We start from the raw sequence: 18,432 nt of genomic DNA on the forward strand, positions 1-18,432 counted from the left end.
TTGCCTCAAGATGGATAGGTCTAATCTCAATAGTGAAAACTTCAAGTGGAGTTTTCCTCTACCAGGTTCTTAAATATGGTAAGAATATAATAGTTGTTAGAAGTTTGCTTCTTCTACATAGGTGGTACTTTTTTGTTTTTTTTCCTGAGGCCTTAATTATTTTGGGAGGTTTTATAGATGGCTTCCTTGCATTTTATATTGCACATAATAGTCATCTCCTTGTCACTCTCATCATCACTGTTACATATTATGAAATGGCTGTCATTCATGTTGCCATACAGTGCATTATCTTTGGGCTCTGTCTTGTGAAATGACTTGTAAAAGTGCTTCAGTTCACGTGAAAAATCTGGAACTTGAACATGCTTCATATTCCTTTCTGAAATATGAGTGGTGAATAGCTCAGAAGAAGCACTGCAAACAAGGCATTTTTCCGTGTAGCACTGACAAAAATTCACTGGTTGTGGCCTAGATAATATTTCTGCACTATCTTCACTAGCCGGGCTTTTTAGTTTACGATATCTCTGAAGTTTGGTCATTTTTGCTACGCTTGATTGCTCAGGGACGCTTTGACTCTTTAGATAGGGTGGAGAAGTTTTGGTTGGCTTGGCCAGACATTGTAGACTTGATGGCCAAGTTGGCGTGATGGCCCTGTTTGGATAGGATGGACTGACCTGACTTGACCTGATATGCTTATGGGCATGAGCCCTCCTATGTGCCTTTTTTGGACTGCGTGTTCTATGCAATTTTTTCTGGGGGAGTGATCCTAACTCTCTTTTGGGAGTTGATGATTTGGGTGGATTTTTTTGACTTGAGGGCCTGACTAACTTTTTTGCTCTTGAAGGTACAGAGGCTTTTTGTGGACCTGAGGGCCCAGATGATTTATCTACACTAGACAGTACGGATTGTTTTTCTGGATTGCCTGGATCAGCAGTCAGTAGCTTGGAGTCAGTGAATGATATTTTAGATGACGTGGATGATGCCTCGGTAATGCCTTCTTTCTTGACCCTGAAAATACAGAAGATTTGGAGTATGACAATTTAAATCAGGAGAGTACTCCTGCTATCACCGGAAAACATGGAGTATTGTGTCAGTTTAGACTTTTTTTTTTTTTTTTTCGGCTTTAGCAGGAAAATTGAACACAGAAAGAAGTGGAGTGTGGTGAAAACCATGACTCAGGTTACAGATTTGAACTCATGTTGAATGCTTTTTCTTTTTCTTAATTTTTCTGTTTCAACCACAATAGATAACCATGTAGTCATGTATGGAATGACACAAACTTGTTTCAAATCTACTGTTGAGAGGGAGAGAAAGAATTTTTTCTATTCCAGAAATTAAACTTTTTATAAAAAAGCCACAAGTTGATATGCATCTGAGGCACAAATGTCACAACTTGTCACATAAAAAAGTCTTTAAACCAAATTGATTGTTTTCCTATCATATTTGCGCCATGAAATTTTGTAACCATTCTTATTTATTCTCACAAGATTACTCTAAAACCAAAGGAATAGAACAGTGGTATATTTGGTCACCAGTCCTTGGATTGGGAAATTTTTAGGGACCCAGTATGTCAGAGCCAGCCTGATCCTCCTACATGAAAGGCAGGGACTAGGGTCACTGAACACCATTAATAATTTTTCATGTTATTACAACTTAAAATGATAGATTATTCAAAATGTGTTACTATCTTTGGAATGCAGAGACCCAACTCCTTCTCTCTCCCCTGAGAAGATTTTAATTCTGTCTTATTTAGATAGTCATTCCCTCTTTTTCTAGACTCAATTTAGAATGAATTTATCAGCCTGGGATTCAACTGAATCATGAATAGAAGATAGTTTTGGCTAAAGTTGATAATGTACTTGAGATCATTTAAGAGCTTCATTTAAGTGAACATATCCAACCTACAAGATGTTGGTAGCTCTTTTGAAGTCTAAAGTTGATGTTAAGTAACCATAACAACAGTGAACCAGTCTACGTGTATGTGCATGAGTGTGTGCAGGCACAGGCGTGCATGCACACAATCCCCCCCGCCCCCCCCCGCCCCCCCCCCCGCCCCCGCCAACCCTGCCCCTTGTATTTTTAATTCATAGGTGTAAGACTTACATTGTTGTTCTATGGGATTCCTCACCCACACGGATATACTGAATAAAGAAATAACATCTGATAATAAAGCCGATGATGAGGATAACAGTTAAGACAATGAGTAGATATTTCCTTATTCCCTGTATTCTGCCTTGCTTGGATTCAGCATGTGTAGATACTGTGAAAGAAAATGTATCATCAGAACATGTCCTACATAATCAAGTTTGCTTCCATTTTGATGGGGTTTTGTTACTATAGGTCAAAGTCAAATCTCATCAATTATTCCTTTAAGCATGATAAGTGTCCACTGTCATTTTCCTCCCTCTGTCACGTTCCCAGTCAGCCACAGTCTAGAAGCCAAATCTTGAAGCTGTCTCTGGCTAATCAGTATAATTACCTAGGTTACCCCACATTGCGGCTTGTTCAACTCATGACCTAGGTTTTTGAGCGTGTGAATTCACTTGAGTGTTGATGTGTGTGTGAGTGTGTATGTTGGGAAAGAGGATGGTACAAGAAAAAAACGTTCTTGGAATGTAGTATGTGTTAGGTACCATGCTAGATTCATTCACATAGAATTTTCTAGATTGGCTTGTGGGAGTGGGGGCAGGGGTTGGTGGATTAGGTGGGGAAGGGGAATGAAAGGGGACAATATGGCTGTACTCTTTATGTTTCGATGTTGTTTGGAATTTTTACACGAAAGTAAAACTCTCAGATGTTGTCCTAGAAATTCTCGAAGACCTACTCATAGTAACCTAGAAGAAACAGCAGATTTCTTAAACACAGTTAGATTGTCTAATTAAGTACTTGAATGTATTTAAAATAACAGATAATAATTTCTCGCTTTTAATGTTAGGGACATACCTGCAGAAGCAGAGCCATTACTTTCGTTTCTATCTAAACAACTATTTGTCCAAATTGATAAAAGGAGGACATAAATCAAGAGATTCATGTCCAGGACTTTGTTGATAGGTTTCATTTGCCAAGGAAACTGCTGAATTTAACATGGCTCAGCTTGTTTTAGGGGGCTATGACTTCATAATCATTCTATGTCATATCCTGACAGCATAATCTCACCATGGAGAGGCATGAGCTCCTGTGTACAAATATTATGAAAAGACTTTTAATCACTTACTTCTCCATTGCATCAAATATTCTATCAAATTTGAATCAAAAAGTTTGAGACATTATTAAGCACAGAAGGCAGAGAAAATGGGTTAGCTCTAGATACTGAAGAACTACTTTAATTTATTAAGGAGGTACCTAACAGCCCTATAGTAGTCATTGTGTGTTACAGAGGTTAAACACGCAAGGAGCTACCTCACATCCAAGGAGTGGCTGCTGCATGGGCACAGGAGGGCGAGGAGGAGCTACTCTACCTTCAAGGTCAAGAGGGGCGGACATGAGGAGATACCCCTCGTCCAAGGTAGGAGAAACCCGAGTAAATGGTAGGTGTTGGGAGAGGGCACCAGAGGGCAGACACACTGAAACAATAATCACAGAAAACTAGCCAATCTGATCACACGGACCACAGCCTTGTCTAACTCAATGAAAATAAGCCATGCTGTGTGGGGCAATCCAAGACAGGAGGGTCATGGCAGAGAGGTCTGACAGAATGTGGTCCACTAGAGAAGGGAATGGAAAACCACTTCAGTATTCTTGCCTTGAGAACCTCATGAACAATATGAAAAGGCAAAATGATAGGATACTGAATGAGTAACACCCTCGGTTGGTAGGTGCCCAATATGCTACTGGAGATCAGTGGAGAAATAACTCCAGAAAGAATGAAGGGATGGAGCCAAAGCAAAAAGAATACCAAATTGTGGATGTGACTGGTGATAGAAGCAAGGTCTGATACTGTAAACAGCAATATTGCATAGGAACCTGGAATGTCAGGTCCATAAACCAAGGCAAATTGGAAGTGGTGAAACAAGAGATGGCCATAGTGAATGTTGACATTCTAGGAATGAGCGAAACAAAATGGACTGGAATGAGTGAATTTAACTCAGATGACCACTATATCTACTACTGTGGGCAGGAATCCCTTCGAAGAAATGGAGTAGCCACCATGGTCAAAAAAAGAGTCCGACATACACTACTTGGATACAATCTCAAAAAAGACAGAATGATCTCTGTTCGTTTCCAAGGCAAACCACTTGATATTACAGTTATCCAAGTCTATGCCCCAATCGGTAATGCTGAAGAAGCTGAGGTTGAATGGTTCTATGAAGACCTAGAAGACCTTTTAGAACTAACACCCCGAAAAGATGTCCTTTTCATTATAGGGGACTGGAATGCAAAAGTAGGAAGTCAAGAAACACCTGGAGTAACAGGCAAATTTGGCCTTGGAGTATGGAATGAAGCAGGGCAAGGGCTAATAGAGTTTTGCCAAGAGAATGCACTGGTCATACCACACACCCTCTTCCAACAACATAAGAGAAGGCTCTACACATGGACATCACCAGAGGGTCAACACCGAAATCAGACTGATTATATTCTTTGCAGCCAAGGATGGAGAAGCTCTATACAGTCAGCAAAAACAAGACCGGGAGCTGACTGTGGCATTTAGACTAAAATTTAAAGTGGGAAAATCACCAGACCATTCAGGTATGACCCAAATCAAATCCCTTATGATTATACAGTGGAAGTGAGAAATAGATTTAAGGGACTAGATCTGATAGACAGAGTGCCTGATGAACTATGATGGAGGTTTGTGACATTGTACAGGAGACAGAGATCAAGACCATCCCCATGGAAAAGAAATGCAAAAAAGCAACATGGCTGTCTGAGGAGGCCTTACAAATAGCTGTGAAAAGAAGAGAAGCAAAAAGCAGAGGAGAAAAGGAAAGATATAAGCATCTGAATGCAGAGTTCCAAGAATAGCAAGAAGAGATAAGAAAGCCTTCCTCAGCTATCAATGCAAAGAAATAGAGGAAAACAACAGAATGGGAAATACTGGAGATCTCTTCAAGAAAATTAGAGATACCAAGGGAACATTTCATTCAAGGATGGGCTCAATAAAGGACAGAAATTGTATGGACCTAACAGAAGCAGAAGATATTAAGAAGAGGTGGCAAGAATACAGAGAAGAACTGTACAAAAAAGATCAAGACCCAGATAATCACGATGGTGTGATCACTCATCTAGAGCCAGACATCCTGGAATGTGAAGTAAAGTGGCCCTTAGAAAGCATCACTATGAATAAAGCTAGTGGAGAGGATGGAATTCCAGTTGAGCTATTTCAACTCCTGAAAGATGAAGCTGTGAAAGTGCTGCACTCAATTCAGTTCAGTCGCTCAGTCGTGTCCGACTATTTGCGACCCCAAGAATAGCAGCATGCCAGGCCTCGCTGTCCATCACCAACTCCCAGAGTTCACTCAGACTCACGTCCATCGACTCAGTGATGCCATCCAGCCATCTCATCCTCTGTCGTCCCCTTCTCCTCCTGCCCCCAATCCCTCCCAGCATCAGAGTTTTTTCTAGTGAGTCAACTCTTCCCATCAGGTGGGCAAAGTATTGGAGCTTCAGCTTTAGCATCATTCCTTCCAAAGAAATCCCAGGGCTGATCTCTTTCAGAATGGACTGGTTGGATCTGCTTGCAGTCCAAGGGACTCTCAAGAGTCTTCTCCAACAACACAGTTCAAAAGCATCAGTTCTTCGGTGCTCAACCTTCTTCACAGTCCAACTCTCACATCCATACATGACCACTGGAAAAACCATAGCCTTGACTAGATGGACCTTAGTTGGCAAAGTAATGTCCCTGCTTTTGAATATGCTACCTAGGTTGGTCATAACTTTTCTTCCAAGGAGTAAGCGTCTTTTAATTTCATGGCTGCAGTCACCATCTGCAGTGATTTTGGAGCCCCAAAACATAAAGTCTGACACTGTTTCCACTGTTTCCCCATCTATTTGCCATGAAGTGATGGGACCGGATGCCATGATCTTTGTTTTCTGAATGTTGAGCTTTAAGCCAACTTTTTCACTCTCCACTTTCACTTTCATCAAGAGGCTTTTTAGTTCCTCTCCACTTTCTGCCATAAGGGTGGTGTCATCTGCATATCTGAGGTTATTGATATTTCTCCCAGCAATCTTGATTCCAGCTTGTGTTTCTTCCAGCCCAGCGTTTCTCATGATGTACTCTGCATAGAAGTTAAATAAGCAGGGTGACAGTATACAGCCTTGACATACTCCTTTTCCTATTTGAAACCAGTCTGTTGTTCCATGTGCAGTTCTAACTGTTGCTCCAGACATGCATACAGATTTCTCAAGAGGCAGGTCAGGTGGTCTGGTATTCCCATCTCCTTCAGAATTTTCCACAGTTTATTGTGATCCACACAGTCAAAGGCTTTTGCATAGTCAATAAAGCAGAAATAGATGTTTTTTCTGGAACTCTCTTGCTTTTTCCATGATCCATCAGATGTTGGCGATTTGATCTCTGGTTCCTCTGCCTTTTCTAAAACCAGCTTGAACATCAAATGCCAGGAAATTTGGAAAACTCAGCAGTGGCCACAGGACTGGAAAAGGTCAGTTTTCTTTTCAATCCCAAAGAAAGGCAATGCCAAAGAATGCTCAAAGTACCACACAATTGCACTCATCTCATATGCTAGTAAAATAATGCTCAAAATTCTCCAAGCCAGTCTTCAGCATTATGTGAACTGTGAATTTCCAGATATTCAGGCTGGTTTTAAAAAAGGCAGAGGAACCAGAGATCAACTTGCCAACATCCGCTGGATCATCAAAAAAGCAAGAGAGTTCCAGGAAAACGTCTGTTTCTGCTTTATTGACTATGCGAAAGCCTTTGTGTGGATCACAATAAACTGTGGAAAATTCTGAAAGAAATGGGAATACAAGACCTCCTGACTTACCTGTTGAGAAATCTGTATGCAAGTCAGGAAGCAACAGTTAGAACTGCACATGGAACAACAGACTGGTTTCAAATAGGAAAAGGAGTACATCAAGGCTGTATATTGTCACCCTGCTTGTTTAACTTCTATGCAGATTACATCATGAGAAACGCTGGGCTGGAAGAAGCACAAGCTGGAATCAAGATTGCTGGGAGAAATATTAATAACCTCAGATATGCAGATGACATCACCCTTACGGCAGAAAGTGGAGAGGAACTAAAAAGCCTCTTGATGAAAGTGAAAGTGGAGAGTGAAAAAGTTGGCTTAAAGCTCAATATTCAGAAAATGAAGATCATGGCATCTGGTCCCATCACTTCATGGGAAATAGATGGGGAAACAGTGGCTGACTTTATTATTCTGGGCTCCAAAATCACTGCAGATGGTGACTGCAGCCATGAAATTAAAAGACGCTCACTCCTTGGAAGAAAAGTTATGATCAACCTAGACAGCATATTGAAAAGCAGAGACATTACTTTGCCAACTAAGGTCCGTCTAGTCAAGGCTATGGTTTTTCCAGTGGTCATGTATGGATGTGAGAGTTGGACTGTGAAGAAAGCTGAGTACCTAAGAATTGACACTTTAGAACTGTGTTGTTGGAGAAGACTCTTGAGAGTCCCTTAGACTGCAAGGAGATCCTACCAGTCTTACCTAAATGATATCAGACCTGGGTATTCATTGGAAAGATTGATGCTGAGGCTCAAACTCCAATATTTGGCCACCTCATGGGAAGAATTGACTCATTTGAAAAGCCCCTGATGCTGGGAGGGATTGGGGGCAAGAGGAAAAGGGGAAGACAGAGGATGAGATAGCTGGATGGCATCACTCAAACGATGGACATGAGTTTGAGTGAACTCTGGGAGTTGGTGATGGACAGGGAGGCCTGGCGTGTTGTGATACATGGGGTCGCAAAGAGTCGGACACGACTGAGCAACTGAGCTGAACTGAACTGAACTGATAGAGGTTAATCATCCTAGGGTACAAGTTTGTAGGAATTTTTCTTACTTAAATTAAGATTTTGAATATCCCTCAAGCTTTTTATTGGGCTTCTATTGATCTAAAGACTCTAGCTCTTTAGAGCTAAAGACTTTCAGTTCAGTTCAGTTCAGTTCAGTCGCTCATCGTGTCCAACACTCTGCGACCCCATGAACTGCAGCACGCCAGGCCTCCCTGTCCAGCACCATCTCCCGGCGTTCACTCAAACTCAAGCCCATCGAGTCGGTGATGCCATCCAGCCATCTCATTCTCTGTCGTCCCCTTTTCCTCCTGCCTCCAATCCTTCCCATCATCAGAGTCTTTTCCAATGACTCAACACTTCGCATGAGGTGGCCAAAGTACTGGAGTTTCAGCTTTAGCATCAGTCCTTCCAAAGAACACCCAGGGCTGATCTCCTTCAGAATGGACTGGTTGGATCTCCTTGCAGTCCAAGGGACTCTCAAGCGTCTTCTCCAACACCACAGTTCAATAGCATCAATTCTTCCGTGCTCAGCTTTCTTCACAGTCCAACTCGCATATCCATACATGACCACAGGAAAAACCATAGCCTTGACTAGACAGACCTTTTTTGGCAAAGAAATGTCCCTGCTTTTCAATATGCAATCTAGGTTCGTCATAACTTTTCTTCCAAGAAGTAAGCGTCTTTTAATTTCATGGCTGCATTCACCATCTGCAATGATTTTGGAGCCCCCCAAAATAGTCTGACACTGTTTCCACTGTTTCCCCATCTATTTGCCATGAAGTGATGGGACCAGATGCCATGATCTTAGTTTTCTGAAAGCTGAGCTTTAAGCCAGCTTTTTCACTCTCCTCTTTCCCTTTCATCAAGAGGCTCTTTAGCTCCTCTTCACTTTCTGCCACAAGGGTTGTTTCATCTGCGTAATGTGATTACTGATATTTCTCCCGGCAATTTTGATTCCAGCTTGTGCTTCCTCCAGCCCAGCATTTCTCATGATGTACTCTGAATATAAGTTAAATAAGCAGGGTGACAATATACAGCCTTGACGTACTCCTCTTCCTATTCGGAACCAGTCTGTTGTTCGATGTGCAGTTCTAACTGTTGCTTCCTGACCTGCATATAGGTTTCTCAGAGGCAGGTCAGCTAGTCTGTAATTCCCATCTCTTTCCGAATTTTCCACAATTTATTGTGATCCACACAGTCAAAGGCTTTGGCATAGTCATTAAGCAGAAATAGAGGTTTTTCTGAACTCTTTTCCTTTTTTGATGATCCAGCAGTTGTTGGCAATTTGATCTCTGGTTCCTCCGCCTTTTCTAAAACCAGCTTGAACATCTGGAAGTTCATGGTTCATGTATTGCTGAAGCCTGGCTTGGAGAATTTTGAGCATTACTTTACTAGCATATGAGATGAGTGCAATTGTGCAGTAATTTGAGCATTCTTTGGCATTGCCTTTCTTTGGGATTGGAATGAAAACTGACCTTTTCCAGTCCTGTGGCCACTGCTGGGTTTTCCAAATCTGCTGGCATATTGAGTGCAGCATTTTTACAGCATCACCTTTCAGGATTTGAAATACCTCAACTGGAATGCCATCATCTCCACTAGCTTTGTTCATAGTAATGCTTTCTAAGGCCCACTTGACTTCACATTCCAGGATGTCTGGCTCTAGGTGAGTGATCACACCATTGTGAGTATCTGGGTCTTGAAGATCTTTTTTGTATAGTTCCTCTGTGTATTCTTGCCATCTCTTCTTAATATCTTCTGCTTCTGTTAGGTCCATACCATTTCTGTCCTTTATCGAGCCCATCTTTGCATGAACTGTTCCCGTGGTATCTTTAATTTTCTTGAAGAGATCTCTAGTCTTTCCCATACTGTTGTTTTCCTCTATTTCTTTGCATTGATTGCTTAGGAAGGCTTTCCTATCCCTTCTTGCTATTCTTTGGAACTCTGCATTCAGATGCTTATAATTTTCCTTTTTCCTTTACTTTTCACTTCTCTTTTTTTCACAGCTATTTGTAACCCTCCCCAGACAGCCATTTTACTTTTTTGCATTTATTTTCCATGGGGATGGTCTTTTCCTTGTCTCCTGTACAATGTCATGAACCTCTGTTCATCAGGCACTCTGTCTATCAGATCTAGTCCCTTAAATCTATTTCTCACTTCCACTGTATAATCATAAGGGATTTGATTTGGGTCATACCTGAATGGTCTAGTGGTTTTCCCTACTTTCTTTAAGTCTATATTTGGCAATAAGGAGTTCATGATCTGAGCCACAGTCAGCTCCCAGTCTTGTTTTTGCTGACTGTATAGAGCTTCTCCATCTTTGGGTGCAAAGAATATAATCAATCTGATTTTGGTGTTGACCCTGTGGTGATGTCCATGTGTAGAGCCTTCTCATGTTGTTGGAAGAGGGTGTTTGGTATGACCAGTGCATTCTCTTGGTAAAACTCTATTAGTCTTTGTCCTGCTCATTCCGTACTCCAAGGCCAAATTTGCCGGTTACTCCAGGCGTTTCTTGACTTTGTACTTTTGCATTCCAATCCCCTATAATGAAAAGGACATCTTTTTTGGGTGTCAGTTCTAAAAGGTCTTTAAATCTTCATAGAAGCTTTCAACTTCAGCTCCTCAGTGTTACTGGTTGGGACATAGACTTGGATTACTTTGATATTGAATGGTTTGCCTTGGAAACGAACAGAGAGCATTCTGTCTTTTTTGAGATTGCATCCAATTACTGCATTTCAGACTTTTTTTGACCATGGTGGCTACTCCATTTCTTCGAAGGGATTCCTGCCCACAGTAGTAGATATAATGGTCATCTGAGTTAAATTCACACATTCCAGTCCATTTTAGTTCGCTGATTCCTAGAATGTTGATGTTCACTCTTGCCATCTCCTGTTTGACCACTTCCAATTTGCCTTGATTCATGGACATAACATTCCAGGTTCCTATGCAATATTGCTCTTTACAGCATCGGACCTTGCTTCTATCACCAGTCACATCCACAACTTGGTATTGTTTTTGCTTTGGCTCCATCCCTTCACTCTTTCTGGAGTTATTTCTCCACTAAAGGCTTTCTGGCTAGTGAGTGACATGATCAGATTTCCATTTTAGAAAAACCCGTCTGGCTGTTGTATGGGTACCAGAATCCTGGGTTTGAAGTAATTTAGGTAATTAGAAGGCTGTTTCGTCCAGCTGATAGAGGATGGTGGCTTGAAGCAGAGTGGTATAGATGGAGAGTAATCAATGCATTTGAGGAGTTTTGATGTGGTTAGGACTTGAGGAAAGGCAGGCCATGGGGCATGAAGGAGAGAGAGGTAGCAAGGATGATTCATTGCTTCAACAAAATCATTTTGGATATCTATGAGACAGGAAGCCTTGTGTTATAAGGAAGGTTCAAACAATCATGGCCCCTGCATTGAAGATTTGGAAATCTAAGGGGAGAAACAGTCACAGAAATAATAAATCACCAAGTTATGTAATGGCTTCCCTGGTAGCTCAGCTGGTGAAGAATCTGCCTATAATGCAGGAGACCAAGGTTTGATTCCCAGGTCAGGAAGATCACCTGGAGAAGGAATAGGCTACCCACTCCAGTATTCTTGGGCTTCCCTGGGGGCTCAGATGGTAAAGAATCTGCATGTAATGTGGGAGACCTGGGTTCAATTCCTGGGTTGGGAAGATCCCCTGGAGGAGGACATGGCAACCCACTCCAGTATTCTTGCCTGGAGAATCCTCATGGACAGAGGAGTCTGGCGGGCTGCATTCCATAGGATTGTAAAGAGTGAGACATGACTGAGCAGCTAAGAAGAAGCACAGCACAACACAGCGAAAGTTATATAATGGGTTTCCCAGGTGTCGCTAGAGGTAAAGAACCTGTCTGCCAATGTAAGAGATGTGGATTCAATCCCTAGGTTGGGAAGACCCCTGGAGGAGGGCACAGAAACCCACCCCAGTACTCCTGTCTGGAGAATCCCATGGACAGATGAGCCTGGCAGGGTACAGTCTGTAAGGTCACACAGAGTCAGACATGACTGAAGTGACTTAGGATGCATGTACCCTGGGTGTGAAATGTCATATGCAGCCTGTGATGTTGCAGGATACAGTGCCACAAGAATATGCAAAAGGACTGTCTCTTCAAAGTGGCAGTCATGTATGGATGTGAGAGTTGGACTATAAAGAAAGCTGAGTGCCGAAGAATTGATGCTTTTGAACTGTGGTGTTGGAGAAGACTCTTGAGAGTCCTTTGGACAGCAAACAGATCCAACCAGTCCATCCTGAAGGAAATCAGTCCTGAATATTCATTGGAAGGACTGATGCTGAAGCTGAAACTCCCATACTTAGGCCACCTGATGTGAAGAACTGACTCTTTTGAAAAGACCCTGAAGCTAGGAAAGATTGAAGGTGGCAGGAGAAGGGGATGACAGAGGATGAGATGGTTGGATGGCATCACCGACTGAATGGACATAAGTTTGAGTAAACTCTGGGAGTTGGTGATGGACAGGGAAGCCTGGTGTGCTGCAGTGCATAGGGTCACAAAGAGTTGGACACGACTGTGTGACTGAACTGAACTGAACTGAACTTCAAAGTGGGGACTCCTGGATGAGAATACCCTTGATCTGACGTGGGGTTTTGTGTGTGTGTGTGTGTGTGTGTGGTTATTATTTTCTGTTCATTATTTTCTCTGTGTAAGGTTGCACAGAGTCGGACACGACTGAAGTACTTAGTATGCACATATGCAGGGTGTGTAATATCATATGCAGGCTGTGATGTTGCAAGATACAGTGCCACAAGAGCATGCAAAAGGACTGTCTCTTCAAAGCAGGGACTCCTGGAGATCACCCTTGATCTGAAGTTGGTTTGTGTGTGTGTGTGTCCAGGGTTTATTTTCATTTATTTTTTTAAAATTATTTTATTTGAAGGATATTTACTTTACAATATTGTGATGGTTTTTGCCACACATTGACATGAATCAGTTAATCATTGATTAGTTCTATTAATGTTCTGTTGGTGTCTTTAGGGTTCTTTATGTAGAGGATCATGTCATCTGCAAACAGTGAGTGTTTTACTTCTTTTCCAACCTGGATTCCTTTTATTTATTTATTTATTTTATTCTCTGATTGCTGTGGCTAGGACTTCCAAAACTATGTTGAATAGTAGTGGTGGAAGTGGACAACTTGGCTTGTTTCTGATATTAGAGGAAATTATTTCAATTTTTCACCATTGAGGATAATGTTTGCTGTGGGTTTGCCATATATGGCTTTTATTATGTTGAGGTATGTTCCTTCTATATTTTCTGGAGAGTTTTTTTTTTTTTTGTTAATCATAAATGGGTGTTGAATTTTCTCAAAGGTTTTCTCTGCACCTATTGAGATAATCATATGGTTTTTAATCTTTCGATTTGTTGATATGGTGTATCACATTGATTGATTTGTGAATATTGAATAATCCTTGCATCTCTGGGATAAAGCCCATTTGGTCATGATGTATGACCTTTTTAATATGTTGTTGGATTGTGTTTGATAGCATTTTGTTGAGGATTTTTGCATCTATGTTCATCAGTGATAGTGGCCTGTAGTTTTCTTTTTTTGTGGCATCTTTGTCTGGTTTTGGTATTAGGGTGATGGTGGCCTCATAGAATGAGTTTGGGAGTTTACCTTTCTCTGCAATAATCAGGAAGAATTTGAGTAGTTTAGGTGCTAGCTCTTCTTTAAATTTTTGGTGGAATTCACCTGTGAAGCCATCTGGTCCTGGGCTTTTGTTTGTTAGAAGATTTTTGATTACAGCTTTGATTTCTGTGTTTGTGTTGGGTCTGTTAAGACCTTCTATTTCTTCCTGGTTCCATTTTGGAAGGTTATACTTCTCTAAGAATTTGTCCATTTCTTCCAAGCTGTCCACTTTATTGGCATATAATTGCTCATAGTAGTCTCTTATGATCTTTTGCATTTCTGTGTTGTCCGTTGTGATTTGTCCATTTTCATTTCTAAGTTTTATTGATTCAATTCTTCTCCCTTTTTTCTTGATGAGTCTGGCTAACGGTTTGTCTATTTTATCTATCTTCTCAGAAAACCAGCTTTTAGTTTTGTTTATCTTTGTTATAGTCTCCTTCGTTTCTTTTTCACTTCTGCTCTGATTTTTATGATTTCTTTCCTTCTACTAACTTTGGGGTTCTTCTGTTCTTCTTTTTCTAGTTTCTCTAGGTGTAAAGTTAGGTTGTTTATTTGATATTTCTCTTGTTTCTTGAGGTAGGCGTGTATGACTATGAACCTCCCTCTTAGCACTTCTTTTACCTAATACCATAGGTTGTGGGTTGTTGTGTTTTCATTATCATTTGTTTCTATGCATTTTAAAATTTCTTCTGTGATCTGTTGTTTATTCAGTAGTGTGCTATTTAGCCTCCATGTTTGTGTTTTTTAATAGATTCTCCTCCCCACCCCATAGCTGACATCTAATCTTCCTGCATTGTGATCAGAAAAGATGCTTGAAATGGTTTCAACTTTTAAAAATTTACCAAGGCTAGATTTATGGTCGAGGATGTGATCTATCCTGGAGGATGTTCCATGTACACTTGAGAAAAAGGTGAAATCCATTGTTTTGAGGTGAAATGCCCTGTAGTTATCAATTAAGTCTATCTGGTCCATTGTATCATTTAGAGCTTGTTGGTAATTTTCTGTTTGGTTGATGCATTCATAGGTGTGTGGGCTATTAAAGTCCCTCACTATTATTGTGTTACTGTTAATTTCGCCTTTCATAGTTGTTAGCATTAGCCTTATGTATTAAGATGCTCTTATGTTTTAAGATGCTCTTATGTTGAGTGCATATATATTTATAATTGTTATATCTTCTTGGATTGATCCTTTGATCATTATGTAGTGTCCTTCTTTGTCTGTTATCACAGTCTTTATTTCAAAGTCTATTTTATCTGATATGAGTATTTCTACTCCTGCTTTCTTTTGGTCTCTGTTTGCATGAAATGTGTTTTCCAGCTCTTTATTTTCAGTCTGTATGTGTCCCTAGGTTTGAGGTGGGTCTCTTATAGATAGCATATATAGGGGGTCTTGTTTTTGTATCCATTTGGCCAGGCTTTGTCTTTTGGTTGGAGCATTTAACCCATTTACACTTAAGGTAATTATTGATAAATATGACCCCATTACCATTTATGTTGTTGTCTGGGGTTTGATTTTATAAACCTTTTCTGTGTTTCCTGTCTAAAGAAGATCCTTTAGCACTTGTTGAAGAGCTGGTTTGGTGGTGCTGAATTCTCTCAGCTTTTGCTGTTCTGTCAAGCTTTTGATTTTTCCTTCATATATGAATGAGATCCTTGCTGGGTAGAGTAATATTAGTTGTATGTTTTTCTCTTTCATCACTTTAAGTATGTCCTGCCATTCTCTTTTGGTCTGAAGAGTTTCTAATGAAAGATCAGATATTATCCTTATGGGGATCCCCTTGTGTGTTGTTTGTTGCTTTTCTCTTGCTGCTTTTAATATTTTCTCTTTGCGTTTCATTTTTTTTTTTCTTTTTACTTTGACTGATAGGTGTCTTGTGGTGTTTTGCCTTGGGTATATACAGAGTACATCATGAGAAACACTGGACTGGAAGAAGCACAAGTTGGAATCAAAATTGCTGAGAGAAATATCAATAACCTCAGATATGCAGATGACACCACCCTTATGGCAGAAAGTGAAAAAGAACTAAAGAGCTTCTTAATGAAAGTGAAAGAGGAGAGTGAAAAAGTTGGCTTAAAGTTCAACATTCAGAAAACTAAGATCATGGCATCTGGTCCCATCACTTCATGGGAAATCGATGGGGAAACAGTGGCTGACTTTATTATTCTGGGCTCCAAAATCACTGCAGATGGTGACTGCAACCATGAAATTAAAGACACTTACTCCTTGGAAGGAAAGTTATGACAAACCTAGACAGCATATTAAAAATCAGAGACATTACTTTGTCAACAAAAGTCTGTCTAGTCAAGGCTATGGTTTTTCCAGTGGTCATGTATGGATGTGAGAGTTGGACTATAAAGAAAGCTGAACGTTGAAGAATGATGCTTTTGAACTGTGGTGTTGGAGAAGACTCTTGAGATTCCCTTGGACTGCTAGGAGATCCAACCAGTCCATCCTAAAGAGGATCAGTCCTGAGTGTTCATTGGAAGGACTAATGTTGAAGCTGAAGCTCCAATACTTTGGCCACCTGATGCGAAGAGCTGACTCATTTGAAAAGACCCTGATGCTGGGAAAGATTGAGGGCAGGAAGAGACGGGGGCAACAAAGGATGAGATGGTTGGATGGCATCACTGACTCAATGGACAAGGGTTTGGGTGGACTCCGGGAGTTGGTGATGGACAGGGAGGCCTGGCATGCTGCGATTCATGGGGTCACAAAGAGTTGGACATGACTGAGCAACTGAACTGAACTATTCTGTTTGGGACTCTCTGAGTTTCTTGGACTTGGGTGGCTATTTCCTTCCCCATTTAAAGGAAGTTTTTGACTAATATCTCATGCCTTTTCTTTCTGTCTTCTTCTTTTTGGACACCTATGCTTTGAATGTTGGGGTGGTTACTGTTGTCCCAGAGGTCTCTGAGTTTGTCCTCATTTCTTTTAATTCTTTTTTCTTTTTTCCTCTGTGCTTCATTTATTGCTACCATTCTATCTTCCATCTCATTTATCCTCTCTTCTACCTTAGTTATTCTAGTGTTGCTTCCCTCCAGAGTGCTTTTAATCTCAGTTATTGCATTGTTCATTACTGATTGACCCTTCATTTCTTCTAGGCCCTTGTTGAACATTTCTTGCATCTTCTCCATCCTGTCTCTAGTCTATTTATCTGTAAGTCAGTTTTGTTTTCAAGATTTTGGATCATCTTTACTGTCATCATTCTGAATTCTTTTATAAGTAGACTTCCTATCTCCTCCTCTTTTGTTTGGCTTGGTGGATTTTTATCATGTTCCTTCCCCTGCTGAATGTTTGTCTGGCTTTTCATTTTGTTTAGTTTCCTGTGTTTGGGGTGCCCTTTCTGCAGGCTGGAAGTCCATGATTCCTTTTACTTGTGGAGTCTGCTTCCTGTGGGTGGGGTTAGACCAGTGGTTTGTCAAGGTTTCCTGGTTGGGGGAGCTTTGTGTCTGTGTTCTGGTGGGTGGAACTGGATTTCTTTCCTCTGGAGTACATTGAAGTGTCCAGTAGTGAGTTTTGGGGTGTCTGTGAGTTTGGCATGGCTTTGGACATCCCGTCTTTTAATGTTCAGTGGTGTGTTCCTGTTTTGCTGGAGAATTAGCGTGGTGTGTCTTTCGCTGGTATTTGTTGGCTCTTGGGTGGATCTTGTTTCAGAGTGGGTATGGAAGCTTTTGGGTGAGCTCTTCTCTATTAATGTTCCCTGGAGTCAGGAGTACTCTGATGTTCTAAAATTCCAGAGTTAAGCCTCCTGCCTCTGGCTTTTGGTCCTCCTCTTACAGTAGCTTCAAGACTTCTCCATCCATACTGCACAGAAGAGAAAATCCCTAGGTTAACAAAGAAACAACTCTCTACATCCAGGAACACCCAAAGAGATTCAGAGTTATATAAAGAAGAGAACAGGGATGAAATAGATAGAGATGACCCAGTGAAGCAAAGGAAGAGTCAAAAAGGAAAGAGAACAATCAAGTTCAGTTCAGTTCAGTGCAGTCACTCATTCGTGTCCGACTCTTTGTGATGCCATGGACTGTAGCACACCAGGCTTCCCTGTCCATCACCAACTTCTGGAGCTTGCTCAATCTCATGTCCATCAAGTCGGTGATGTGATACTAGCATCTCACCCTCTGTCGTCCCCTTCTCCTCCTGCCTTCAATCTTTCCCAGCACCAGGGCCTTTTCCAATGGGTTACTGCTTTGCATCAGGTGTCCAAAGTATTGGAGTTTTCAGCTTCAGCATCAGTCCTTCCAATGAATATTCAAGGCTGATTTTCCATAGGATTGGTTGGTTGGGTCTCCTTGCAGTCCAAGGAACTCTCAAGAGTCTTCTCCAAATCCAAAGGTCAAAAGCATCGATTCTTCAGCACTCGGCTTTCTTTATAGTCCACCTCTCTCACCCATACATGACTACTGGAAAAAACATAGCTTTGAGTAGATGAAACTTTGTTGGCCAAGTAATGTCTCTGCTTTTTAATATGCTGTCTAGTTTGGTCAGAGCTTTTCTTCCAAGGAGCAAGTGTCCTTTAATTTCATGGCTGAAATCACCATCTGCAGTGATTTTGGAGCACAAAAAATAAAGTCTGTCACTGTCTCCATTGTTTCTTCGTCTATTTGCCATGAAGTGATGGGACCAGATGTCATGATCTTAGTTTTTTGAATATTGAGTTTGAAGCCAACTCAACATTATTCAGAGTAATCAAGCCACTATCCAATCCCTAAGTGTTCTCCACAGCCCAGAACACCCAAAGAGATTCATAGAGTTATATAGAATACAGAAGAGGGAGGAAGGAGATAGAGGTGACCCAGAGGAGAAAAAGGAGAGTCAAAAGGGGGTAGAACAATGAAGC

At 41.1% G+C, this 18,432-nt stretch overlaps 1 protein-coding gene across 1 annotated transcript; it reads right to left on the reverse strand.

Moving 5' to 3' along the window:
- Positions 1 to 152: 152 nt before the first annotated feature.
- Positions 153 to 3,028, reverse strand: LOC128069380 (uncharacterized protein CXorf66 homolog). The gene is made up of 3 exons (XM_052662604.1): positions 2,941 to 3,028; positions 2,101 to 2,257; positions 153 to 1,005 (listed from the first exon to the last, which is right to left on the reverse strand). Exons 1-3 carry the CDS (start codon positions 3,026 to 3,028, stop codon positions 153 to 155), a joined length of 1,098 nt encoding a protein of 365 aa, XP_052518564.1.
- Positions 3,029 to 18,432: the final 15,404 nt, after the last annotated feature.

The sequence above is a fragment of the Budorcas taxicolor genome, chromosome X (assembly GCF_023091745.1).
Source record: "Budorcas taxicolor isolate Tak-1 chromosome X, Takin1.1, whole genome shotgun sequence".
NCBI classification, from domain to species: domain Eukaryota; kingdom Metazoa; phylum Chordata; class Mammalia; order Artiodactyla; family Bovidae; genus Budorcas; species Budorcas taxicolor.